Source organism: Rhinatrema bivittatum, chromosome 10 (genome assembly GCF_901001135.1).
Source record: "Rhinatrema bivittatum chromosome 10, aRhiBiv1.1, whole genome shotgun sequence".
NCBI classification, from domain to species: domain Eukaryota; kingdom Metazoa; phylum Chordata; class Amphibia; order Gymnophiona; family Rhinatrematidae; genus Rhinatrema; species Rhinatrema bivittatum.
In genome coordinates this window covers 103796142-103823757 of record NC_042624.1, presented here as the reverse complement: position 1 = coordinate 103823757, position 27616 = coordinate 103796142, and the positions used below count along the sequence as shown (strand labels likewise).

General features: G+C 44.5%; 1 protein-coding gene across 3 annotated transcripts in view; it reads left to right on the top strand.

Moving 5' to 3' along the window:
* NFIA (nuclear factor I A) overlaps nt 1–27616 on the top strand; it is a 512744-nt gene that overhangs the window by 275896 nt on the left and 209232 nt on the right. For all 3 annotated transcript variants that reach the window (XM_029618602.1, XM_029618603.1, XM_029618601.1), the window contains one exon: nt 21260–21334. In XM_029618602.1, the coding sequence (XP_029474462.1) occupies nt 21260–21334 (75 nt within the window). The remainder of the gene's footprint in view (nt 1–21259; nt 21335–27616) is intronic.

The following is a 27616-nucleotide window of genomic DNA, read 5'->3' as shown; positions in this document are numbered from 1 at the left end:
TTGGAAATAAATGAAAAAATTTGAGAAACGTCGTATTTGCAAAATGTTTTATGAAACGTAATAATCAGAGCCCCACGTAATCTGAAGAAACCATTTCACTCTGCTTCCTACTCAACATGGGCAATGAGCAATTATATTTAATTTTTACACAGGTCAGAGGGTGCAGGGTACATCGAATTCTCACAGCGTAATGTGTTGAAATTATTCATCTGTGTAGGGATACATTTTTAAAGATGTTTAACAAATGCTTTTTTATGTTTTCTACTAAATTCAGGAGTCAAAAAGGGAAGGGTGTCTGACAGATTTTCAATGATCCCACATACCCAAAAGGGTTAAGGAAACTTTCATTATTAAACCCTATTAAGCTGGGGGCCAGGAACCAACTTCTAATGGACACTCTGATCTGGGCAGGGATTGTGCAGCCCTTTGTATGAGGCCTCAGATCTGTGTTCTGCATTCACACATGCTCACTTCCAGCTGTTGTCCTTGAAATCCCACATAATCTCTTCAGGTCAAAGGGCAGTCAGCCATGACTGCCGCTGTTAAAAGGTTATGCTGATTTCTGTTGTTAAATATTGCCCCTTCCTCTTTCAATAACTCTCATTATGCTTCCTTCAACAAGAAAGATCCAGCCTAGAATTGTATTACATGACTTTAAAGTCTTAAAAGTGTTTCTCTATTGTGCTAACACGACATGCTCTGAACAGGATAATTCATTCTCTTATATTCCACAAAGAATTTTCTGCTACTTCTTTAAAATATTCTTTGTGGTAGAGCTGGGTAGTTGAGCTTCAAAGAATAAATGATACGAGGACTTGTAGGCAGCAAAAACAAGCCATTGTGCATAATGGGTAATTGGCTGTATAACCTAATAGTAACACTGGAATGAAATTAAACTTGTGCTGTGCTGATTAGATGTGTATTACCCCTGATAATAATGAGGGATGGAGGGAGAGATTGCCATCTTGGAGATCAGATCTGTTTGGTGGGAGCATATACGTAGGTTCTGAAATAAAATCTAAGGCCCTTAGACTCTCCTTAGGCACAGTCTTGTTCTAGCTTTCGGCTCTCATCTCTAGCGGTGACTTTTCAGCACACGGGACTGACTTTTGCTCTCCCTTTTGTGCGCTCGCATGAATCCCGCTGTGTTGACCTGGTGTGGAATCTGCTCCCCTTCTCTGCCCACTTGCAAATCCTGTCTTAACACCCTCTCTTTTCTCTAGCAGTTTGCTAATCCCCAGGCTATGACTTCCTTTGCTCCTTCTTGGCTGCAACTATCACAAATAGCTCTTTGCTGTACGTTCCCATCTGTTCGTACCTTGTCTTCAGTCTCATGCTTGCATGGCTCCCTGTGCTTGGCCATGCTTTCTCTCCTAGTTATACCTGGTTTATGCTACTTTCCTGCAACTGCCTTTGCAGGTGCAGTACTGTGTATAATGATTACATTTTACCCAATTAAGTCTTTGCGTTGTAACACCAAAATAATATTTTGTTATTGGCTAGAAGTTACTAAAGTAGCTCTTGTATGGCTTTAGTTTTAATTTCCCTAAATTGAAAAACCACTTCACAAGGAATTTGTGATTTAATCTTGGAAATGGAGCAAAGTCAAATAAAATGAACGATTCCTCTCATTAAGAGGTGAATTTTTAAAGCCCGCAGTGTGCGTTAATTAGGGCTGGGCGAGGAAGTTGGGCCTGCGTGCCCCAAGCTGCCGAAATACGCACGTATCTCCCGTGGCGCACGCATCTCTAAAGTTTTCAAAAAGGAGCAGGGCATGGGCTGGGTGGGGCAGGGGTATTTCGGGGTGTGAACTTGAGATGTGCGCGAAAATACTTTGGCAACCCGGCGCATGCCAAGGTTCCCTGCTGCATAACTTCTGCAATGGATGCCCTGTAAGTTAAAGTTTAAAGAAAATTAGGAAGATCTGCAGGGTTTTAAGGGATAGCGCGAACTGGGGGGAGTGAAGGCTATCAAACCGGGGAGGGGGGTTGGGCTTGGAGGACCTATCTCTTAACTGGGCAAACTGGAGATTAACTGGTAAAACTGGGAATGGTGTCGGCATACACCCCTTTTAAAATCCCTCGATGCCCTGCGTGCTCAGGGACAATGCACCAGGCATGTTTTCTCAATTATTATTTTCATACTTAATAAAAAGATTTAAACTTAAATCCCTCGATTTAAGTAGTGGAAGCAGGATTTGCATGCGCATGCTCACTCACAGTCTGACGCACATGTTTATTTGTTTATTTAGTTATTTATACCGCCACTAGGGGACCATCATAATGGTTCACAACAAGAATAAAACATCATATCAAATCTTCTACACATAATAACAAGGCCTAAAATACCTGATTAGCAACATTGGTATCTTAACAGATTTTAAATAAAATAACCCTAAAAAACCTAAAAAATGAACCTAAAACATAGAAACATAGAAACATAGAAATGACGGCAGAAGAAGACCAACCGGTCCATCCAGTCTGCCCAGCAAGCTTCACACATTTGTTCTCATACTTAACTGTTTCTCTTGGCTCTTAGTAACCTTATGTTCTAATTCCCTTTTCACCCCCACCATTAATGTAGAGAGCAGTGCTGGAGCTGCTTCCAAGTGAAATATTAAGTTTGATTAGTTGGGTAAGCGGCAGCATAGCTCTCTGCCATGAAGCAGAGGGCAATGCTGGAAATGTGTGAAGTATCAGTTTTTCTTTTCCCCTGTCATTGAAGCAAGGAGTCATGCCGGACATGCACCGAAAGTGAAGAATGCCTTGAAAGTCACATTAACTATCATCAAATATTGAAAAGCCTAATAATTGGTAATACCTATAAGCCCATGAACCCATCCCTGTTTTTTTTTCTTTTTTTCTTTTCTTTTTTTAATTGGGAGATGGATGCCCTTCATCCTTCTACTCTGTGAAGGTGGACACCTACCACCGGCCACTGGCATCCCGCTCCGTTAATGCCTCTGTGGCTACTGCCGCTCCATGCAGTGTTTTACTACCTGCTCTTTATATGCGTCCTCTAGAACTGATGGATCCCATCCCTGGGTTTTTTTATTATTTATTTAATTGGGAGATGACAGCCCTCCATCCTTCCGCTCCGTGAAGGTGGACACCTACCACTGGCCACTGGCATCCCGCTCCGTGAATGCCTCTGTGGCTACTGCCGCTCTGTGCAGTATTTTACTACCTGCTCTTTATATGGACACCTACCACTGGCCACTGGCATCCCGCTCCGTGAATGCCTCTGTGGCTACTGCCGCTCCGTGCAGTATTTTACTACCTGCTCTTTATATGTGTCCTCTAGACCTGATGGATCCCATCCCTGTTTTGTTTTTTGTTTTTGTTTTTTATTTAATTGGGAGATGACAGCCCTACATCCTTCCGCTCCATGAAGGTGGACACCTACCACTGGCCACTGGCATCCCGCTCCGTGAATGCCTCTGTGGCTACTGCCGCTCCGTGCAGTATTTTACTACCTGCTCTTTATATGCGTCCTCTGGACCTGATGGATCCACAATATTTATCCCATGCCCCTTTGAAGTGCTTCACAGTTTTGGACTTCACCACTTCCTCCGGAAGGGCATTCCAGGCATCCACCACTCTCTCCGTGAAGAAATTCTTCCTGACATTGGTTCTTAGTCTTCCTCCTTGGAGCCTCAGCTCGTGACCTCTGGTTCTGCTGATTTTTTTCTGTTGGAAAAGGTTTGTCATTGTCTTTGGATCGTTAAAGTTTTTCAAGTATCTGAAAGTTTGAATCATATCACCCCTGCTCCTCCTTTCCTCCAGGGTGTACATATTTAGATTCTTCAATCTCTCCTTGTATGTCAACCGATGAAGACCCTCCACCTTCCTGGTCGCCCTTCTCTGTACCGCCTCCAACTTGTCCTTGTCTCTTTGTAGATACGGTCTCCAGAACTGAACACAGTACTCCAGGTGAGGCCTCACCAAGGACCTGTACAAGGGGATTATCACTTCCCTTTTCTTACTCGATATTCCTCTCTCTATGCATCCCAGCATTCTTCTGGCTTTTGCAATCGCCTTGTCGCATTGTTTCGCCGACTTCATATCATTAGACACTATCACCCCAAGGTCTCTCTCCTGCTCCGTGCACATCAGCCTTTCCCCCCCCATCGAATACAGTTCATTCGGATTTCCACTCCCCAAATGCATGACTTTGCACTTCTTGGCATTGAATTTCAGCTGCCATATCTTCGACCACTCTTCCAGCTTCCTTAAATCCCGTCTCATTCTCTCCACTCCTTCCGGCGTGTCCACTCTGTTGCAGATCTTAGTGTCGTCCGCAAAAAGACAAACCTTACCTTCTATCCCGTCCGCAATGTCGCTCACAAAGATATTGAACAGGACCGGTCCCAACACCGATCCTTGCGGTACACCACTTAAAACCGCTCTCTCTTCAGAGAAAGTTCCATTTACCATCACGCATTGTCTTCTGTCCGTCAAACTCTAATAACATCGTAAAACATCTTGTAACATCTTGACATTGTTAATAACAATTAAGAATATAAAATACTGAATAAAATAATCAAACAGTAAACAATATTCGTCAAGCTATCATTCCATACAAGCTAAAAGACTTGGGAGGGGGTGTTGTGTATGTTAAATTTACAAATACACATATACACACAACCCCCACTTAAGTATTATACGCACAATAAGTAGTCTCTGGGCACAGTAAATGAATTTTCAGATGTGTAGGGTGCTAAAAGGAAAGGTATGCGCTTACAAAGAGGGCGTTTTGAGGGCATTCTGCGGCAGGGTTTGGAAGTACATGCACACTTATATATCTTATAAAGCAGTAGGCATATACATCATCAAACATGCGTACATGTTTTTATACCTGCTAATTAAGTTGCGAAAATGAAATCAGACATTCTTTTGTCTACAGCTGTTGCGTGCAGTGAGGGGGTGGTTAGGTCTGAAGCAATTGTTGGAGAGCATGAGTGAACCAGTGTAGGCATCGGTGAACCTGGTGCTTGGAAGTTTGCACACTGTCAGGCTAATTTTAAAACAAACGTGTGAACTTCCGGGGATGGCCTCACCCGCAGCGGAAGCTTAGCCACCTAGCTCCGCGGCCCCCGCTCCCTAAACCTCCTACCATCTCCTGCAGCTACCGGTACTCGCTCCCCCACGCTCCGCGGACTACGTGCTATAAGCTCGGTGCCTCAAATCGCCGCATTACCGGAGCGTTTTTGGGGCCAGGAGGCGTGTTATGCGCCATCGCCAGAGCACCGGAGTCACATGCCAAGATGGCGGCTGGGGCCAGCTTCCCAAAGCAGCTGGTGTCTGTTTCCAAAGACGTACTGCTACAGATCTCATCGAGGGTATCATTGGCCTTGGACGAACGGCTGATAAAATTGCAATCTGCCATGGACGATGTTAAAGCAGCTTTGGAAGGCCAGGCAAAGCACCTCGATGGGGTGGAGCAGCATGTGGGGGACCAGGAAGATTGCCCGCGGCGGCTGAAAGGCAGGTACAAGTCTTGACAGAGCAGCAAGCAGTACTCACTGAGCATATGGAGGACCATGAAAACAGGAACCGCCGCAATAACATCAAAATTGTGGGGTTGCCTGAGTCAGTCACAGATAGTGAGCTGTATTAGTTTATAGAGGAGTGGCTACCGACTACATTGGGCCTGATGTCTATTGTGGGGCAGATTCGCTGTGAACGGGCCCACAGAATGGGGAAACAGCGAGAGGCGGGCGGCAGACCGTGCCCTGTCATGGCCAGAATCTTAAATTGGCAGCATAACGTCCAATTGATGAGAGAATTCCGGAAACAACTATCTGTGGAATACCTGGGCAGTCGCCTCCTACTCTTTAATGATTTCTCGGTGGCAGTGGCCACCCAGCGCAAGGAAATGGCCCCCACGTGTACAGAGCTACATAAGCATGGCATTGCTTTCGCCTTGCTATATCCGGCCAAGTTACGCATCCGCCACGCTAACAAGACAGTGTTTTTCACTAATAAAGAGGAGGCATCCCTTTTTCTTGCAAATCTTCCACAGGCAGAGGACCCGTAAATGCCTGTTGGCATTTAAGCTACGCCAGGATGACTATCCAGTATGATCCCGGCGACTCAGGCTGGGGAGCTGCGGGTATTCTGCCCTCTCACTCTGTGCAATACATCCGTGGGACATTGCAGCGTCCCTGAGTCTCATCATGTCTACCGTTAAATTTACCTCCCTGAACATAGTTGGGATTCATTCCCCTATTAAACGGAAAAAACTTTTGCAGGCCTTTAAAAGATTGGGTTCTCAGATAGTGTTTCTCCAGGAAACTCACTTAACAGCGGGAGAACATGCTAAATTACGGAGAGAATGGGTGGGACAGTGTTTTTCTTCCTCGTATTCCTCACGGAAACGGGGCGTGGCGATCCTCATCCACAGGCAGCTACCTTTCCAGGTAGAGAAGGAGTGGCATGATGAAGAGGGCAGGTATGTAATAGTTCAGGGAACCTGTCATCAACAGAAGCTAGCCCTCTGCAATGTGTACACCCATAATGTGTATTCTCACAAGTTTTTTACATGTTTGACAGGGATCTTAGCCAAGCTCTTTGATTATGCACTGATTATGGGAAGAGATTTAAACACGGTGTCCAATAAACGGGAGGATTGTAAACCCCCTAAGTCAACAGAGCATATCGACCATAGACTGGGATTCAACTTGGTTTGCCAGGAGCTGTGCTTGCTTGATATCTGGAGGGCCCTACATCCGGGAGAGCAGGACTATACCTTCTTTTCCCACTCTCATAGCTCATACTCTCGGCTTGACTATTTTTTGGTTTCAGACTTCCTGTTCCCCAGGGTGACAGTGGCGACAATAGGTGCCATAGCCCTCTCAGATCATGCACCGGTGTCAGTTAATGTCACACTGGGGCCAGGTTCCAAGCTTCTCTTTTCATGGTGCATGCCCCTGGGTCTCCTGTTTGATAAATGCTTTCACCAATATTTGAAAGAGCGATGGAAGGAATATGTACACCTCCACGCGCAGCCGGAGGTAACCCCGATGGTCTTATGGGAAGCGGGTAAGGTGGTCATGAGGGACGTGGTAATAGCCTATGTCGCTACCCAAAATAGGAAAAGGAACGCAGATATTTTGCGCCTCGCTACTGAACTAAAAAGTGCACAGCTGAAACATATGCAAACGCTGTCAGATGCTAGCAAGTGGGAGATTGATATTATTCAAGAGGCCATGCATACGTTGTTACATCAGCGGGCCTCCAAGCCCCTCCGATATTACCAATTTCAGCTATACAAACATGCGAACAGGACGAGCAAGCTCCTGACCAACTTGGTCCGGGCATGGGGACCCAAGTCGTTAATCACCAGTATAAAGGATAAGGAAGGGAATCATTCTTCCACAACAGATGATATTGCGGCCCGATTTGTAGAATACCTCAGGGGTCTCTACAGAGCTAAGCCTAGCCACCCAGAGATTTCCGAAACTTTTTTTCACAACCTTCCTCGGCCCCAATTGACTAAGGACCAAGTGGATAGGTTAAATACCCTCATTGTGGACAGTGAGTTCCATGCGGTTATACATACCCTGAAGCCTGGAAAGGCTGCCGGGCCGGATGGCCTGGGGCCGGATTTTTATAAGATCCTGAAATTCCCAGTTTTACCGGTACTCACACCCTATTACAATAGCTTGGTCTCGGGTCACTCCATAAGTGCCGTTGAAAATCAGTCCTCCATTGTGCTCCTCCCTAAGCCCGGGAAAGACCCCCACAAGGTGGGATCGTTTCGCCCCATCTCCCTTATCAATTGTGTCTTAAACATTTTAGCAGCAGTCTAGGCGGCTCGGTTGAACTGTATGCTCCCCACGGTGATTCATCCTAATCAAACAGGTTTTATAAAAGGTAGGCAGGGGGTGAAAAACGTCCGCAGGATGATCGCCGCACTTAGTTTCCACCGCCAATCAGATGCACTCATACTGAGTCTTGACGCCGAAAAGGCTTTCGACTCCCTCTCGTGGGACTACCTATTCTGGAGCTTACGCCGCTATGGTATCGAGGGTAATTTCACAGCATGGTTGGGGACGCTGTATAATAACCCCACCGCACGACTTCTTATTAATGGTGCGTTGACGGAGTCGTTCCTGTTGCACTGCGGGGTATGACAGGGCTGTCCCTTATCACCTCTTTTGTTTGTGCTAGCGCTGGAACCGCTCACCATTAAACTGCGACTAGGTAAGGAATTCTATGGTCTCCATATCGGAAGGCATCTGCTAAAGACAGCGCTGTTTGCCAATGATATCCTGCTCTTTGTCGGTAGACCTAAACGTAGCATCCCAATTATTATCCAACATTTTTCTCACTTTAAGGAAATAGCGGGGCTGACTATAAACTACTCTAAATCAGAAGCTCTGGCACTTGACCCACGCATGCCTCACACCTGGGGTGACAATTTCCCTTTTAAGTGGGCTCCAGACAAGCTTAAATACTTGGGGGTGTGGGTCCCTAGAAATCTGGCAGATCTTTATACCCTCAACATTAAAACTGCAATGATGGCTCTGGGCGCGCGACTGATGGCTTGGCAGTCTTTGCCACTGTCGTTCCTTGGGCGCTGTGCTTTGGTTAAGATGGTGATTGTGCCAAAATTACTATACAAACTCCATATGCTTCCCTGTTGGCTCCTTCGCGCAGACCTATTCTGGTTACAACGCTCTTTCCAAAAGTTTCTTTGAGCTGGTAAGAGGACTCGGCTACGATATTCAGTTTTGACACACTCTAGGGACACTGGGGGGTTGGGCAAGCCTGACTTCCGCTTATACAATGCGGCTTGCCAGCTTTGATTTGTGGGGGAGTGGATCTTAGATCAATATTCATACTGCGAAGATGGCCTACTTCTCAGCATGACTGCCCCGTGGTCTTCAATATATCTGGTACAAGCTGATGCCGCCACTTTTCGAACTCTGGATATCCCTAAAGAACTGTTATACCTCTGTCGCCGAGCATGGCATTGGTTCCGACAGCAAGGAGGCTTGACTGGTGCAGCATCACTTTTTATGCCCCTCCTGGGCAACAGGAAATTCACCCTAGGGCAGGACTGCAGTGGTATCTTCAATGATTGGCCCCAGCAAGTCTGCTGTTTATCTGCCACTTTTACACCAGGGATGCTCCGATGGTGACTGACTTTGCGTCCTTGGTTCGGGACTATCAGATCCCCACCAAACATTTCTTTGCCTACTTACAGACGCGTCACTACCTCCAATCATTCAAGTGGACGGCGGAGAGCTTCCGCCTAGAATCGCTCTTCTCCTGTTTCTTCGACATCGCCTTGCTTCAGAACTCTATTAAGGGCTGGTGTAGCTTGGGCAAGGAGTTCTGCAAGCCCTGTCACTTGCACTCATTGGCCCGCTATTGGGCTGAAGCTTGGGGAGAGGACATTACGGATGATTATATACTTACCTGTTTCAAGACCTTACCCCGCACCTTGCCGGACCTCACGCTTCGCAAGCTTCAATATCGAATCTTACACCACCTTATCTGCGACGATGTCCGCCGCTATCACATGGGTCGCTTACCCTCGGCTATGTGCATAAAGTGCGGTGGTGACCTCGGCATCCTGGCTCATAGACTTTTTACTTGCCCAACACTGACGGGGTTCTGGGACGGAGTCTGCGGGTTCATTGCACAAAGTATAACTGCAACTATTTCCAAGACTGGCAAACTGTTACTGTCCGACCTACGAGGCCATATGCCAGCATATTGTGAACCTGCTGACAAATTTGGATTTACCGCAGTGTTGCTGGCATGCCAGATGATCTTAGCCTCTTGGATTGAGTTCGCCTCGCCTTCCTCACTCCAGGCCTGGTATTATAGGCTGGCATCAGCCATGCAACTGGAAAGATTGGACGCTCTTCTGAATTCTCTGTCGCTGGATAAAAAGTATTGTGCCTATTGGGCGAAGTGTTTTGCTTTACTGCCCCAGGATGTTCAGACCCACTTATCAGCGACTGGATATTGTACTACCTGGCGCTGACAAGGATACTCAGTGGGGGATTCCAATACAATACTGTTGGACAAACCACAGTGGTGGCTATCTCACAAGGACTCAAGAGATGTTGGTAATTTATAGTGTACGGACTCCGGGGGTGGGGGGGGGGGGGATGATGATGCGGTGTGTGCCTGTTTTGTATGAATGTGGTGAGTTAGAGTGTGTGTCAGCAGGTCTATATGTAGTTTAGGGTTATTATTGTTAAAAATAAATAAAACTGGTGACTAGCGTATGGGGACCATTGTCCTCCAGATGTGCTAACTGAAGTACCCCTTTTGTGAATACGATGCAGTTGTTCTGAGTTTATACTGTTGGATCTTTTATCTGTTTTACATCTGTATTTGCCTGTTGCCACTAATAAATACAATTTTGACAACAACAAAAAAACACGTGTGTGCATGCATACACGTGCGAATTGGCACAAAAGCAAAGATACGTTGGAATTTTAAATCATACGCACATATGTTTTAAAATACACCAAACACGTATAACTATGCTCCTAATTTTAAGAGGTTTCTCGAACACAGCTAGCGTGTCTTCCATAGGATTTTGTCAGCTTTTACGCACGTATGTAGGCGGATTTTATACCATGTTTGCGGCAGGGACAGATAGGACTAATTTTTCCAATTAGTCTACCAGTTTGCCCAGTTAATATCAAAGTCTTCCAAATCCCCTCTGGTTCTTCATCCTGTTCGCCCCTCAGTTGACCCAAACCCCTCACCCTATCTTGTAAGCCCTAAAACTTGAGATCTATAGACTTGCTCCTGATCTAGAGCAACGGTAAAGTTATGCAAATAATAAGCCGATACGAGTCTTGATCTCTGGCTTTAAAATATGGAGTTAAGCACGTAACTGTTAGCCCTGCCCCAGAACTCCCATGCTTCGCCCATGCCCCGCCCTTGTATTTTTGACTCGCCCTCCAGGCCTGCTAGAGTCAGACACCTCTCCTATTCTAGAAACTATAACTTTACACCTAAACCTTGACTCCCCAGCTATAATCTTGGGTGACTTCAACTTACATGTTGACAAAATTCCCCTTTCAACGAACTGCGAAGCCTTCCTCACCGCAATGTCCGCAATGGGTTTCAAACAACAAATCAACAAACCCACTCACAAAGCAGGACACACACTCGACCTCTTCTTTACAAATGCCGGCATTTCCCAAACAAATCAACCTGACTGTCAACAAGTCCCATGGTCAGACCACTCCTTAATCTCCACCAGCTTTTCCCTACTACAACCAGATTCCAAGCCTGACTCAAGACCTTCTTTCCTCTACAAAAAAACATGTAACTCTGAACTCCTCAGCAAACTTCTAGCCCCAGAATTACCATCCATCGATGTTTCTACACCTAACAGCGCTCTTCAATCATGGTCCAAAATAACAAAATCAGTAGCAAACACACTTTGCCCACTGACCACCAAAAAACACTCTTCAAAGGCATCCAAAAGACAACCCTGGTTTAATGATGAACTGAGAAATCTCAAACAACTACTTCGGCAGAAAGAAAGAAAATGGCGTAAAGCCCCTTCACCAGCCTCACTCTCAGACTACAAACGCACGCTCCACCAATACAAAAGCAGTACACAGAAAACAAAAAGAGACTACTATGCCCGTCAGGTTCATCACCTCATCTTTGACTCAAAAGCCCTATTCGCCTTCGTTTCCAATCTCACTAAACCTATCACTCCTGATATACCACCCGAATTCTCTCAGACCAAAGCAGACGAACTGGCTCTTCATTTCAGCAAAAAAATCTCTGACCTCCTCAATCAAATATCACTAACCACTAGCTCCCAAGACAACACATACCTTCTCCCTAACAAAGATATACAGCTTAAAGCATTCGAACCCATCACTCTCACAGAGATACAATCAGTGCTGAAGAAAATGAAACCTTCATCACACCCTTTTGATCAAATTCCTTCCAAAATGCTACTTCTCATTCCTGATACTATATCAAAATCCCTTGCCGAAATTATAAACTGTTCCCTCTCCCAGGGTATCTACCCAGATGATCTAAAAACAGCATCAATCAAACCCCTCCTAAAAAAACCAAATCTAAATCCAAGTGATCCCAACAACTTCCGCCCTATTTCCAACCTTCCATTCATAGCCAAAATAATGGAAAAATTGGTGAACACCCAACTTTCCAACTACTTGGAAGACCACGGCATTCTGTCTCCAAACCAATATGGTTTTCGAAAAGCTGCAAGCACAGAAACACTACTTCTTGCACTTTCAGACTTCCTCCTCGCCGGCATCGATAAAGGCAAAGCATTTTTACTAATCCTCCTCGACTTCTCAGCGGCCTTTGACACCGTCAACCATTACCTCCTCTTAAAACAACTGGCAAATATTGGAGTGACAGCTACTTCACTAACATGGTTCAAAACCTTCCTGGAAAACAGAGGATATAGGGTCAAAATTCACAATACAGAATCCCAATATCACCACTCCACCAGAGGGGTGCCACAAGGTTCATCCCTCTCACCCACCCTATTTAATGTATACCTCCTACCACTCTGTCAACTACTCACAAAACTAAGCCTTAAACACTTCCTCTTCGCGGACGATGTACAGATTGTGATCCCTATAAAAGATTCAATCTCGTCAACAATGGAATATTGGGATAGTTGCTTATTAGAAATCAAACACCTCCTTACCAGCTTAAACCTAGTCCTTAATGCGTCGAAAACGGAATATCTCCTTATAGCACCTGAAAACATCATCACGCTCTCAAAGCCACCTACCCTCCTACAAACCACCCATGTAAGAGATCTAGGAGCCATCCTAGATAACCGTCTTAACCTCAAACCATTCATAAACCGAACTACAAAAGACTGCTTCCACAAATTACATATTCTGAAAAGAATAAAGCCACTTTTCCACGCGCAAGATTTTAGATCAATCCTGCAAGCAATAATCTTCTCCAAACTAGATTATTGCAATTCTCTACTACTAGGCCTCCCAGCTTCTTACACCAAGCCTTTACAAATGGTACAGAACACAGCAGCTAGAATACTTACAAACTCCAGGAAAATCGACCATATCTCCCCCATCCTCAAAGACCTTCATTGGTTACCGATCCACTTCAGAATTATGTACAAAACCATTATGATTATCTACAAGAACATCCATCAACACACTCAACTTGACTTACAAATCCCTTTTAAAAAATACACATCCGCCAGACCCATCAGGGAACATTACAAAGAATCACTTCAGGTACCTCATGCCAAAACTTACCAACATAAATCCTACAGTTCAAGAGCTCTTTCATCAGCAGGTCCAATCCTTTGGAACTCCATCCCACCGGACCTAAGACAAGAACCATGCGCCCCAACTTTTAGGAAGAGACTAAAAACGTGGCTTTTTAAAAAAGCGTTCCCAGAACTGGATTAAATTCCCCACCCATCAGCACAAACACAAAGTTAGTGAACTGTAATAAACCCACTAACTTCATACTCAGTCACAGCATCTTATTATTATACTTCACAACAGCATCATATTTGATCATTTTTGCTACTCATCTATATTTTTATAATACTATACATATTTATTAATTGATACAGTTGGCTAAAATGTTAATATTCTTCCTTCAGTTTCCTCCCCCTTTCAGATCCTAGTTATTTTTCCTTGTTTTTTGTAACTTTCTCACATCCTAAATATTGTTAATATATCTGTTAAGTTTCATTCTATATGTGACGTTGAATTGGGAAATGTTTTACTATGTTACTCTCTGCCTTTACTCACATTGTTAATTGTAAACCGGGTTGATGTGATTCCTATCATGAAACTCGGTATAATAAAAATAATAATAATAATAATAATAATAATATAAATGCGCGTACTTCTTAGATTTTTAAAATCTGTGTTGCTCGCGCACTACCCATAGATGCACGTGTGTGGGACGAGCAGTGCTTTTAAAATTGACCTCAGTATTTTCATAAGTGAGATATGCGCATACATAGAAACATAGAAATGACAGCAGAAAAGGACCAAATGATCCACCCAGTCTGCCCAGCGAGCTTATGGCAGTACCTGCTGCACTGTGCAGGTCACCCCCGTGCTTATCAGTTTCCCAGACTGTAAAAGTCAGGGCCCTCATTGGATGCTGTGTGAATTCAGTTTCCCTTAACCCTTGCCGTGGAAGCAGAAGCAATGATGGAGCTGCATCAAAAGTATTAGGTTTAGTGATTAAGGGTAGTACAAGCCGCATCAGCAAGTTACCCCCATGTTTATTTGCGCCCCAAACTGTAAAAGTCGGGACCCTCGTTGGTTGCTGTCTGAATCCACTTCCCCTTTTCTCACTGCCATTGAAGCAGAGAGCAATGATGGAGTTGCATTAACAGTATCAAGGCTTATTGGTTAAGGGTAGTAACCACCGCACCAGCAAGTTACCCCTATGCTTATCAGTTTCCCAGACTGTAAAAGTCAGGGCCCTCATTGGATGCTGTGTGAATCCACTTCCCCTTTTCTCACTGCCATTGAAGCAGAGAGCAATGATGGAGCTGCATTAACAGTATCAAGGCTTATTGGTTATAGGTAGCAACTGCCACACCAGCAAGTTACCCCCAGTTAACCCCATGCACTCTTTTCTTTATTCCCATCCTCTAGCCTTTAGAGATCCACAGAGTTTATCCCATGCCCCTTTGAATTCCTTCACTATTTTCGACTTCACCACCTCCTCCGGAAGGGCATTCCTGGCATCCATCACCCTCTCCGAGAAGAAATACAGCAGCCAACTTTATAAAATACCTGATGCCAAACATAAACTGAAGATTATTATGCATATTTGTTACAGTTATTGTGCATGTAAATCGTATCCGTGTACTGTTATAAAATATTGGTAGAAACTATATACACCGCTCCATTAAAAGCTTTGTGTATTGACACATACTTACATATTTTTGGGATAGAAATACATAGTATTTTATAATCGTGTGGCTATTGCTGTACAGTGTACAAAATATAAGCGTAACTTTTGATGCTCCGACTAGTGATGAGAGGCACTGTCCCAGTATGAAGGAGGACAGACTCAAATTTATTTAGTGGGTTCCAATTTATGGATTATGAAGATGGTGAAGTGGACCCAAGGGGAGCTCACCTTCCTTTCACTGGGCAGGGCGAACCTCACCCCTCTCCCCTCCATGAATCAGTGCTGGCACAAGCAAAGCCTCAGAAGACAAAGGCACCCCACTTCCAAGTGAAACCAAAACTCAACTTTATTTCTGGTTTTAAAGCCGGTCACTGTATACACTCCTGTTTTCAACACTGAAAACTCAGAATTCATCGGCCACACAGCCAGAGTAAACATCTGAGAGTTAGCGTACCACTCTCTCAGTCTTCACCTGAACAGCAATTACATCTTCCAGTCCTCCTATATTTCACTGCTTCAACCTTTTCCAAACACAAGCTTATGTCCCTTAATACTCAAGTATCAGGAAGTATTCCCACAATACAAGCTCCCTTCCTAACCCAAGGACTGGTGAATCACTTGCTCCCAGATTCCTCTTCCTTTTAAACACCTGACTCCAAATTGTGAGCCACGAGCTCACTTCCCCATACCTCTTCCATACTAGACATAACAGAAACCCAATTTTGTTCACTCCCATTATTTTCCATCTCTCATTACCTCCTCTGGCTCATAAGATGTATATCCCCAATAACCCTATGGTCACTCACACCAGACCCCAAGAGTTACTCACACCACCATGACCTCAGGAATTTCTTTTCCTTCGTCCTGGGCCTCTCACTCAGGCAATGTGCAGGATTCCCCTGTCTCCTCCACACTCCAGCTCATATTCTCCTCAGGGCTCCCCTCATCTCAGGACTCCCCTTATCTCCTCCTCCAGGCACTCTCTTCCTCAGGATGCAGGAAACGTCTCTCGCACTCCACTGTCCCAGCCAGTTCTCAGAGGGAGGAATTACCATCACACTCCCACTCTATGGCCTCAGGCCTTTTCCCTTGAGAGGAAAAGCTCCTGGAAGGCCCACTCTGCAATGGAGGGGTTGCCGGACCCCCACCAGCCCATAGGTTGGCTACTCTAGAGAAAACTACATCTTGGAGGTTCCTCTCTCTCTCAAACTCCAACCTAGAAAGGGCAGCCCCTACCAAACTGACACCTTGCAACCAATCAAAACCTTCTTGTCTCTTAAGGGGACATTACACCACCCAGCTCACTACCACACAGATACCTTTCCTATATAGGTATCATTACCCAGCATTACAGAAAGTACCATCCACTGGTCACTCCTCAAAAATATAGCTTCAAAAATTCAACATTTTTCCATAACACATCATACATAGAATACAGTTGTCTCCCTCATCCAAAAGATCTGGTGAACTGAGCTATGCACACTGCTGAAAATTACCCACTAACAGGTAAATTTTCAAAGGAGTTACACATGTGAATGTAACATACTATCATAGCAATTTTTAAGAGTCATTTACCTGCATTAAATGCACTTAATGCAGGTAAAACCTATTGACAATTCAATGGCATATTATCATGCTGGCTGGGGTCAGGGAACACCCCCTCAGGAGCAGGGCAGGACCGCAGGGCTGGACTGGGGTTTATCTTCTGCCTAGCCAGCCCCCTCCCCTACAGGTTGAGCTCTTGGGTTCTGGGGCCTGGTAGGGCTTGGCTTCTGTGATGGAACATCATGGTAAGGAAGGCTGGATAAGACTGGGCAAGACTGGACAGCCACAGGCAGGAATTGAGGTCAGGCACAGACTGGACATTGTGGCAGAGGCAGGCTGGAAGCTGAGGAATGGATATTGGAGCAGGCTGGGTGAGACTGGACAGACACAGGCTGGAACTGTGGGCTGGGCATGGGCTAGGACAGGATATGGACACAAGTTGGGCAGGATTCTGAGCAGAAGCTGGGACTGGATATATAAACAGACTTAGGTTCGGGAATGGACACAGGCTCAGTCTGGAACAAAGATAAGGCAATGGCAAGGCAGGGAATGGATACTGAGAACTGAACCGGGCAGGGCAAGGCAAGACAAGACCAGACAAGAGAAGAACTAGACAAGGCAGACACATACTAGACAAAGACAACAAGGAACAGAGAGCACTGAGGCCTGAAGACAGCAATACAGAAGGCCTGTAGGCTGCTAGGCATAAGGCCTGAAGGTCACTAAGCAAGGAGAGGCCTGGATAGGGTGCAAGGCAAGGTACAAGGTGAGGGGAGGCCCGGAGGCCACAAAGCAAGAAAAGGCCTGAGTAGCCCACATAGCAAGGTAGAAGGTAAAAGCAGGCCTGGAAGCTTCAAGGCAAGGAAAGGCCTGAGTAGGCCACAAACAAGGTACAACGTAAGAGCAGGCCCAGAGGATTCAAGACAAGGAAAGACCTGAGTAGGCCACAGAGCAAGGTACAAGGTAACGGAAGGCCTGGAGACCACAAAGCAAGAAGAGGCCTAGATAGACCACAAGACAAGGTACAAGGTAACAGAAGCCCCAGAGGCCATAAGGCATTGAGGAAGATAAGAGTGGCCAGGACAGAGAGCCAAGGGTGACTCCCATGAACAGAAATCAAGGTAGTGGCAAGGCTGGCTTAAGTAGTTCAGGAACTGGTGAGTCAGGTAATTAGTGAGGAGGTGGATCAGGTAGCTGGGAGCAGAGCTCACTGGAGGCTTCTGCTGGTGGGGAGGTGTCATAGCAGGCAGAATTGGGGCTTGATGAGGCTGCACAGCAGGTGAAACCACGGTACATATATTGTAGCAATTTTCAAAAGTCTACTAACACGGGTAAAGTGCATTTACAAACCCAGTTCTGAATGTGTAAATGCTTTTGAAAATTAGGCCCTAAGAGTTGTACCTATGCCTTCTTCCATTCAAAATAACCAGTAAGCTCAGACAAATTCCAAATAGGACATACAGCTGTTTTCAGCCTATCTTTCAGACAGTGGCTGTAGATAACATGTAGGTCTCCATTCTGACAGGATGAATCAGTGTGCATCTGCACAATTGATAAAGAACTTCTAGTTTAAGCAGATTGTTGGCCTCAAATAATTCCATAATGCTTCAAATGCTCTTGGCGTTAAATTCCTGAGGTTGTAAGACCCTTAGACTTGACAGCAATTAATCAGGTAGGGGCTGAAGGCTAAGCACCTTTGATTTTCATTGGGTACCTTGCTAACCTTCCATGTCCTCATCTTCTCTGTGGCCTGAATTACTAAGTATTTGAACGCTCCCACCACCGCCCCTGGGCATGCAATCAAATATTTAAATGAGGGGTCGGGCTGCCAAGGAGGCGCTAGGGATAAATGTGCCCCCCCTAGCGCTTCCTGGGCAGCGGGCACCCAGGAGAGGTGGCTGTCAGCGGGTTAGGAAAAGGGATGCTCAGTTTTATGAGCGTCCCTTTTCCTAACCTGACTGCCAGCTCACTTTTTTTCTTTTTGTAAACATTCTGGCAGAATTTTCTGCTTTTCTGTACACTTTTTTGGGTTGCTCAGAAATTAACGCCTGCTCTGGGCAGGCGTTAATTTCTGAAAGTAAAGATGCGCGCGAGAGGCACACATTTTATTTAAATCGGGGGAGACTAGCATGCATTTGCATGTGATAAGCACTATTAGTTTAGCAGGGGGTTGGATGCACATTTTGGATGCACTAATCCCCTTATGGATGCGCGTCCAAAACCCGTGTCCAACCACGGGTTAAACAGTGCGCTCGGCTGAGCGCACTGTACTGCATCCACCCCAATGTCTGTTCCTACTGTGAAAAGTCACTTGCAAACCATTTATGCTAGAGCCTTCTCCATCATCGGCTCCATCATCGGCCCAGCATTTATGCTAGAGCCTTCTCCATCATCGGCCTAGCCATAACACTTAGAAGTATCACTGGCTATAAGACCTTTAGGGAACAATTGAAAGCGCACCTTTTACGATTGGCATTCTCCCAAAGTTGAATGTCGCAATGTATAATGTGTTATGTGTCCCGATAATGCCTTGTACTGCATTTAAATTGTTTATTTCTTGTTGTAAACTGCTTATTTATTTCATTTTTAGATTTATATTCCGCTTTTCACATTTTTTTTCAGTGCTTCAGAGTGGATTACATTCAGGTACTGAAGGTATTTAGCACAGGTTGCTTAGTACAGTTAGTCTGCTATAGGCGGTCAAAAAAAAAAATCTGTAAATAAATAAATAAGGTGAAGCTTCTGGATTTTGAAAGAGGTTGTTCCGACCCCATCATCTGGGGGGTGTGCACAGTGGGTTGGAGCCCATTTTCCAGTTGAGGCTGAAGGGTGCATTTGAGTGAAGTGCGTGAAGCGGAATGTGTTTCAAGCTCGTTATGGGGAGCGCGAGGTATATATCTCGGGAGGTACACTCAATGGGTCTGCATTTGCAGAGCTACCTGTTATGTAACCAATTTCACGTACAAAACAAAACCAACGAGCAATGACTTGCTTGTGAAGAAAAGAAGGAGACGTGTCTGATGGAGTTTGTGTCAGAGCAACTTTTAATACATTGAGGCATTTCTCCAAAATCTTTTTACATAAGAACATAAGAAAATGCCATACTGGGTCAGACCAAGGGTCCATCAAGCCCAGCATCCTGTTTCCAACAGTGGCCAATCCAGGCCATAAGAACCTGGCAAGTACCCAAAAACTAAGTCTGTTCCATGTTACCATTGCTAATGGCAGTGGCTATTCTCTAAGTGAACTTAATAGCAGGTAATGGACTTCTCCTCCAAGAACTTATCCAATCCTTTTTTAAACACAGCTATACTAACTGCACTAACCACATCCTCTGGCAACAAATTCCAGAGTTTAATTGTGCGTTGAGTAAAAAAGAACTTTCTCCGATTAGTTTTAAATGTGCCCCATGCTAACTTCATGGAGTGTCCCCTAGTCTTTCTACTATCCGAAAGAGTAAATAACCGATTCACATCTACCCGTTCTAGACCTCTCATGATTTTAAACACCTCTATCATATCCCCCCTCAGTCGTCTCTTCTCCAAGCTGAAAAGTCCTAACCTCTTTAGTCTTTCCTCATAGGGGAGCTGTTCCATTCCCCTTATCATTTTGGTAGCCCTTCTCTGTACCTTCTCCATAGGGACGGTAACTTTAATACCGGCGCATGGGCGCATATGTACGCATGCTTGCCAGTCATTTTACAATATACTTGCATATATACACCTGGTATAAAATAGGCTGAAGGCGCACATGCCGCCACTACCACATAAGTGGGGGGACTTAGAAACGCGTACTGACACAATTACCAGTTAAACCACTTCATTCCCAGTTCACCCAGGTGAGGGATAGGACTTCCTAACTCCCCTATTTAAATAGCTCTCCTTTTCCCCTCTTAACCCCCACCCTTAAAACCCTGCTGTCATGCCTATATTGTTTTGTTTTAGGACTTACGTGCCGCCACACGTAGCAGAAGTAAAGTTGCGTGATAGGTGTCCCCGGGGCGTAACTTCTTACACGCTGGTTTCATTCATAAATCCAGGAATGCCCATGCCCCGCCCCATTCGGGGACTTCATTTGTGCTCGTACCGGGAGATACGCGTGCGCATGAGCGGCTTTTTAAAAATCCGCTCGGCGTGTGCCGGCCCCACACACTCGCATATCTGCCGGTTTTGGCGCGCGCCGGGCTTTTAAAATTCACCTGACAGATATTTTTTTTTTCCCCTTAAGAAATAGGAGCTATTTCGAAAGAAAAAAAATTACTTTTTTTTGCCCCGCTGGAAAGGTTCTGGTTCGAATGGGCGCTTTGCATGTGTGACTAATAGAGCCGCTTAACTGCTGCCATTGGGGGATTTCCTCAGTGTAAAAATAAAAATGTACATTCAGTTCTTGTTGAGCTAGAATGAATGGACAAATAATCCTGATCAGATGCTCCCTGCAGAGAACAATGATTGAGGTGTGTTGTCGGATCCCTGCGGCACAAGCTTTCACTCTCTCTCTCTCACTGGTCATCTTTTGGGGACCTCGGAGAGAGCAGGGCATTCTTGCCTCCCCCATCAAGACTCCGTCTAGGCGTCTGCCCTGCTGCTGATTTGCCATGCAAACATTCCTTGCCGACCACAGGGTAACGTAAACGCATGTGGCTTTATAGCTAATTAGCTCTCTACATAAACAGTAATTAGTGCTTTCGGAAATGAGATACCGTATTCTAGAATTAAGTTATAAAATGATGGGGTTATGTAAGAATTTCTCTGGTTAAATGTCCTTGGTAATTACTATACTTACATTCTTTGCTTTTCAATTTTATTTTTTTTTAGGACATTTGGGCTTCCAAGACAGTTTTGTCACATCGGGTGTTTTCAGCGTGACTGAACTAGTGAGAGTATCGCAAAGTAAGTAACAATATACTCCTGCTTTTGCCTGTCTTACTCAGCTTTTCCCCCTGTTCCCCCTATTAAAATTGCAGCGACTTTACCCTTTTTTCCCACTCCTCAGATAATTTTCAGGAATTGAATTTTTGGAAATCAAGAAACACCCTGTGCATCTCTATAGCGACCTATTTTCAAGGGTTTAGCGTACGCCCGTTTAGAAAAGAGCACTTAAAAAGATGACCTACTTGTCCAGAATGGCATTCCTGAAAACGTTTCTCCATTTGCTCCCCCTCCCCAACACGCATACACACCCACCCACCAAGACACAAAGAATAAACTAAAACATCAGAACAGTTGCTTTCCTTTACATTAGCAAACACTGCATTTGCATGTGGAATGCTGGGCAATAATATCTAACAATCGCCCCTTTGACCGTAGAAGCTTCTAACTCTGGGAGCTCCACAGAGTTTGGGCTTTGAACGGATTTGGCTTTGACCTTTAAAGAATGCTAATGCCAGCAGTATGAGTGACACACTGCAGCTTGATCATTACTAGCTTGTCAATACTCACTGAACACGGTGAATTAAGAGTACCTGTCACCACCCTCTTCCATTGATCAAAGGTACATTGATTGTGGTCTGCAATGACACAGCGTAGACAGTCCAAGGAAGAGCTCAGGACTTTTGTTTCACTTCCCAAACAAAGAAAATGCACTCCGTGGAAGGTGTGCACAGTGGGAACCTGTTGCAAGGCATACATGTGTGGTTCCTCTTAAATGGTTCATTATGGTACTATGTATTCTCTGCTGCAATCTTTCATCTCCCCGAGAGCTATTGTCCTTCCTGGCTGCTGGCACTGCGCCATTCAGCATTATTTAATTATAATAACGTGTCGCATTATTTAACGATACTGTCCAGGGGACCAAAGAGCATCATATAAAAATGCTGCTTGGCCAGAGAAACCCGATGAGGTGCTGATGTGCATCATCTAAACAAATGTGAGTTGCAGAGGACATAGAGTTACTGGTCTATTGGACAATTCAAGGGCTCTGATACTGCTGTCAGACAGGAATGGAACATAGAGATCTCTGATTGGCATGAGTCTGCACCCAAGCCTCATCTTTGCTCTTCTAGAATTATTTCGTAGGATCTCTAAATCCTAGGACGGTGAGGGGGAGAAGATTGGGAGGAGGAAGAGTAGGTTATGAATACAAGAAGGATATCTATTGGACTGACTTGAAGGTTCATTGTAAATTTCAACACCGAACATACCATCAGTAAAGACAGGAGCTTGGTATTGTAGTCACAGTTAGCCCATTGTACATTACCCGTGTGACCACTGGTGTATTTATTTGTAGATAGTCCAGATTAATCCCGTACAATGTACCTATCACGCAGCCAGTGTGTACCTTCTACACGAAACAGAGATTTGCCCTGGAGAATGCTCAGGGCCCTGTTCACATAGGCTTTTCTCTGTGTCTATGGGAAAATAGCTTAGTGTTCGATTTTCAGTAGGGCAGTCATCATAAATCTGGCTGAGTAAGTTTTAACCACAACCTAACTCATTAGGTAGTGACTAAAAAATAAAATTGTACTTAAATCGAGCTGGATAAAAGTTAGCTGATTAGATTTAAGCCTGCTATCCCTGCATACAGTGCTGAAAATTAGCAGTGGTCTGCTAAACTGCTTCTCCACAACTGAACCCTGCCCACCGGCCCATCTAGATTTTGAGCAGTTAAATCTAGCCTCCTAGTGAACGGCAGTTGGTTTAGGGCACTCCGCAGAGCTCGATTTTCCAAAAGGCTGAACTAGTCACTTAACTCTGGAATCGATATAATAAAACCTACGCTAAAACGCATGCAGAGTTTTAGCAAGGGTTTTACTCAACGCAGGAGCTGGAAATCCATGGCCCCGCAGAAGGCAGTAAACCAATGCCCCGCGAGTAGAAATAAAAAGCAAGTTATACGAAAAAAAACAACCATGCTTTTTTTTTTTTTCAAGTCACGGGCATTTTGCATGCCAATTCGTGTTAAAAACAGCTTAAACAATGTCTTTATAGTGCAGTGGGGTATGATCCTCATTTCTCCCACCCCCTCCCCCCCCACCCGTTAAAAAAAATAGCAGGCTAAGCAAGCTGAACCCCTCCCCCCCAGATACCCCCATGTTGGGTCCTTTCTCTGGCAGCTGACAGTGGCGGGATCAGTCATTGTCCAGTGAATGAGTAAATAAACTAAAATGAAATGCCGGTACAGCTCAGAGGTGTGCCAGCATCGACAGGAGCCTGGACGGGGGCAGGAAGGGGAAGAGGGTTTGGAATTTAGGTGCCCCGGTTGAGGGCCAGCCACTAATGTATTTTTTTAAACTTGTGGGGGGGGGTTTTGAATGTGGTTCTGCCCCCTAGCCCAGGTATTGTTTTTCTTGAACATGGGTGGTGGGTGGCAGAGAGGAGGATCTGCCCCGCTCGGCTATCTTCCGCTGGAAGTCTAACCCAGAAGTTAAATTTCCCACAATTAAAAAAAAAAATAAAAAAAAGGCACCCCATTCAGTCTCCCCTTCTAAGGCGCCTCTCTGAACTGCAGGGTAATAATAATAATAAGCTCCTTACCAAGCAATTTGCATGGAGACGCATTAAATCTAGATTGGGTTTTTACTCCCTTTCTAGCCTTTTTGTTTTTGTTTCATGATAAAACCTCCATTACGTACTGGGGTCATGTTAGCGTGGAAAACCCGGCGCTAAAACAGGAATAAAAACCTGGGCTAGAATTAGCTTGGCTTATTACATTGGCTCCTCTGTAGTTAGGTGGCTAAACTGCTTTGAAGTGAATAAGGCCCTTAATTGGCTTTCATGAGTTCTAGATACATAGATATAAAATGCGCTAGGGAACATTGGAAATGTCGTTATGGACCCAGCAGTGGGTCTGTACGTTATGGTCCAAGGGCTCTCTGTATGCTGCGCAATCCAAAAGCTCTTATTCCACTTGAAAACTGTTTACTGAAATAATTTTTGCAAAAAGAAAAAAAATGTTGCGTTACCTTTTGTCTTTACCTAAAAGTAATAATTTGGGCAGTTTACTAAAAGCTCTATCAACAAATGGAAAAAATGTACTCATGTAAATGGCTTTTGAAGATTGCTCTCCTTATGATACAAGAATACATACTTTAGAAAATTGCTTTCTATTTATTTCTCACGCTTGATGGGCTGTTACATTTTCACTGAAACTTACAAAGCAGATGCATGTGGAATTATCCCTCAAACCTCATAAACCACAATAAACAAATATGCAAGATATGTATTGAACATCCAAGGGAAAAGAAATGAACCTATTTAACTGTGTCTATTAAGTGGGTAATGTTCAGGGCGTCTTCTCTGAGTGAAACAGTGTTTTAGGGACAGAAATAGCCTTTTACATGATTGCATGCCCGATATAAGGGTAAATGTCCGCATTTTGGTCTTGGCGCATACCAAGTCAGTGTGCGTGTAAATTTTCGAGAAAGCATTCTGCGCATGTTTTAGCAGGTAGGAGTGGGGGCTGGGTAGATTTGGTGGGATAAATTTTCAAAGGGGGCTTAGGTGCGTGAGTCCGCCTCGGAACTTTGAGTGACTTAGGAGTGCGATATTACAGAATTATTACTTAAGCCATCATGCATGCCTTTCTTATGTACGGGAATTTTGACTTTGGTTTCCTAGCCTCTTCTAAATGTGATGAGCTGTTGCAGTGCCGTTTAAATCTATTGCATGTGCTTACAGAGGAAGTTAAATAGTATTGGTAATACTTGGTTAAAAAAAGACTATTTTTTGTCCTCGGAATGCTTTGGATTTACCACCGCAGCGATCATCCCTGATGTTACTGACTCCTCTAATCAGAACAGGTGCATCTGTACTCCTCCAGAAATCAGTTTCACCGTTCTTTTTTTTGAAATCTTGAAAGTTTTATCTACGTGCCCTATGGTGAGTATTTTTCTGTGTTCGGTGTAGGGTTTTGTAGAAAAGGTACATGGGATGGACATGGCAGCCTCTGTTCATTAGCTGGCAGTGCTTTTCCCTTCTAAAAGGTTTTGTCCAGGTAACTTTTCAGAGTTACCCGGATAGACTCCATTTGATTTTCCCGCCCCCTCTTCCTGGCAAAATTGTATCCAAGCTAAAACGTGTCAGGGGCAAAGGGGCAAAACTAAACATATGCAGCTAACACCAGCATTCATCGCTGGCCGAATAACCTTGGCTGGATAACGCACTGGCCTGAAGTTACCCAGGTGCCATGGATACTGCCTCCACGACTCCCCCAGCCTGGACCCAGCTTAGGGAATGCAGCCCAGGCCTGGGAAATGGAACCCAGCTCCTCTTCATGGGGTCACCAGGCAGAACCAGGTTTATTTTTAATACCCTTTTTTGGTTTTCTTCTGGGGTTTTTTGGTTTGTTTTGGTTTTTTTTTAAATAAAGTCCCAACATGCAAAGTACTCGCTAGACAGCGTCATGAAAAGAAAAAAAAAAAAAAAAGAGAGGATAATCTGTGTTCCATGACAAGAAATGTTATTAGAAGCATCATTTGGGCTTGGTGGGGGGAGGGGAGGGAAGAAAAGGACTGCAATAAACAATAAGGGTCCCAGACTAGCGTGGATAGTTGCAGTGACCTTGCCTTTTGTATGGCTTTACACAATTCAATGGCGCTCCGCTCAAACCTCGCTCCCGATCAATATCTTATTAAAGCAGCACAGAAAAAAGTCTCCATAAACTTAGCGGCCAGCTATGTTTATAAATGGAGCTCGGCATAATTAAGCTGGTGGAATAGCAGGCTGCACAAGTCATTTCAAAATAAATAGCGCGCATTTCATGCCTGTCGCCTTCTGTGGACGCCGCAGTCCTGTGCAGAGGCGACCAGGACGCGCCTCGGCTGCCGGCTTTCCAACACATTTTCTTACCAATCACTCCCTCAGCCACAGAACCTCGGCACTTTTTTATCTACTTATTAGGGACATAAAAAGTTTATTAGTACTCCAACGCAATGTTTCTTCCTGATGTATAATCCATTTGAGCCAGAATGCATTAAGGTCTTGTATTTACGGAAGGTTACTAATGCATTTTTATAGTTTTCTTCAATCTTTTATTTTTTTTTTTTAATAAATGTTAATAACTCAAAGGAAGGAAAATGCCAGCAGGCTAGGGGTTTTTTTTTTGTGTTTCATGTTCTCTAATTCAATAAATTTTGAAAATAAATTTGAAAATTGAATTAGAGCCTTCTTTTTCTTCTCGGTATTTTTTCCCTGATATTTTTGGGTGAATATTTGTGCTAATGGACTGGCAGCCCCCCTGGGCGTTTCCAGCAGTGCTGTCCTTTTCCCACAGTCTAGCTAAGGTGCGGGAGGCAAAATGTGAGATTCCTGACACGGTTGGCGCCCTCCGCCCCCCAAGCCTACCACCTCCTCTTCTTATTTCTAGATCTGCGAGGAGTTTGGAAAGAATATAATTCTTCTCTGGGATGACCTTCCCCACGTATAAATTTGCAGTAGCTGAAATATAATATTTTGGTGTTTGTCTCTCCAGTTTAAATGAAAGCATTTCTCAATTTGTCAAAAAAAATTCACTATTCTAGGTTTGTAATATCGATGAGGCTCTTCCTCACATGCCACTGTCTGTTCCATCCAGTCCTTATTTGTTGTCCATGCTTTTCTTCATCAGTGTACTGAGGTGACATCATACTGGTAAGAAATGTCTTGGGCATCCTCAGTGTAAGTCAAGATGCTGAACTAAGAATGCATGAGAGGCAGCATTTCTTAGCAGTGTAAGAGGTCACCTCAAGGCACCTGTCAGTATATTATCAAATCAAATAAGAAAATAACAAGAAAACAGAATACTTGTAAGTCAATATTCAAAGGCATTTATTTGAATAACTTTTGAATTATTGGCTTCACTTATCCTGATAAAATTTATCCAGATAAACGGGGGGATGTTTTGAGGGCATTCCAGCCCAGAGCTGAGGTAACCAAATAATATAGCCACCTAACTCCATTATCTGGAGTTAACCGAATAAGTTATTCTGCAAGTCTCTAGACGTGGGCATGTGGAGGGTTAAAGTTATCCGGGCCCTTTAACCTTAACTGGCTATATTCAAAGACTACAACTGATTAAGTGGTGACCAATTAATAAAAAGAAAATAACACAGCAGGCCTGCCAGCCTGGTCCTCCACTCCCCCACCCCAGTGAGACCACAGTGCAGCCCGCTGGTCTGTTTCCCCCACCCAAAAATATCACCAAATGAAAAGGCCCCCTGGGGCTGATTGCCTCCCCCCAAACCCTCATTTTGCAGA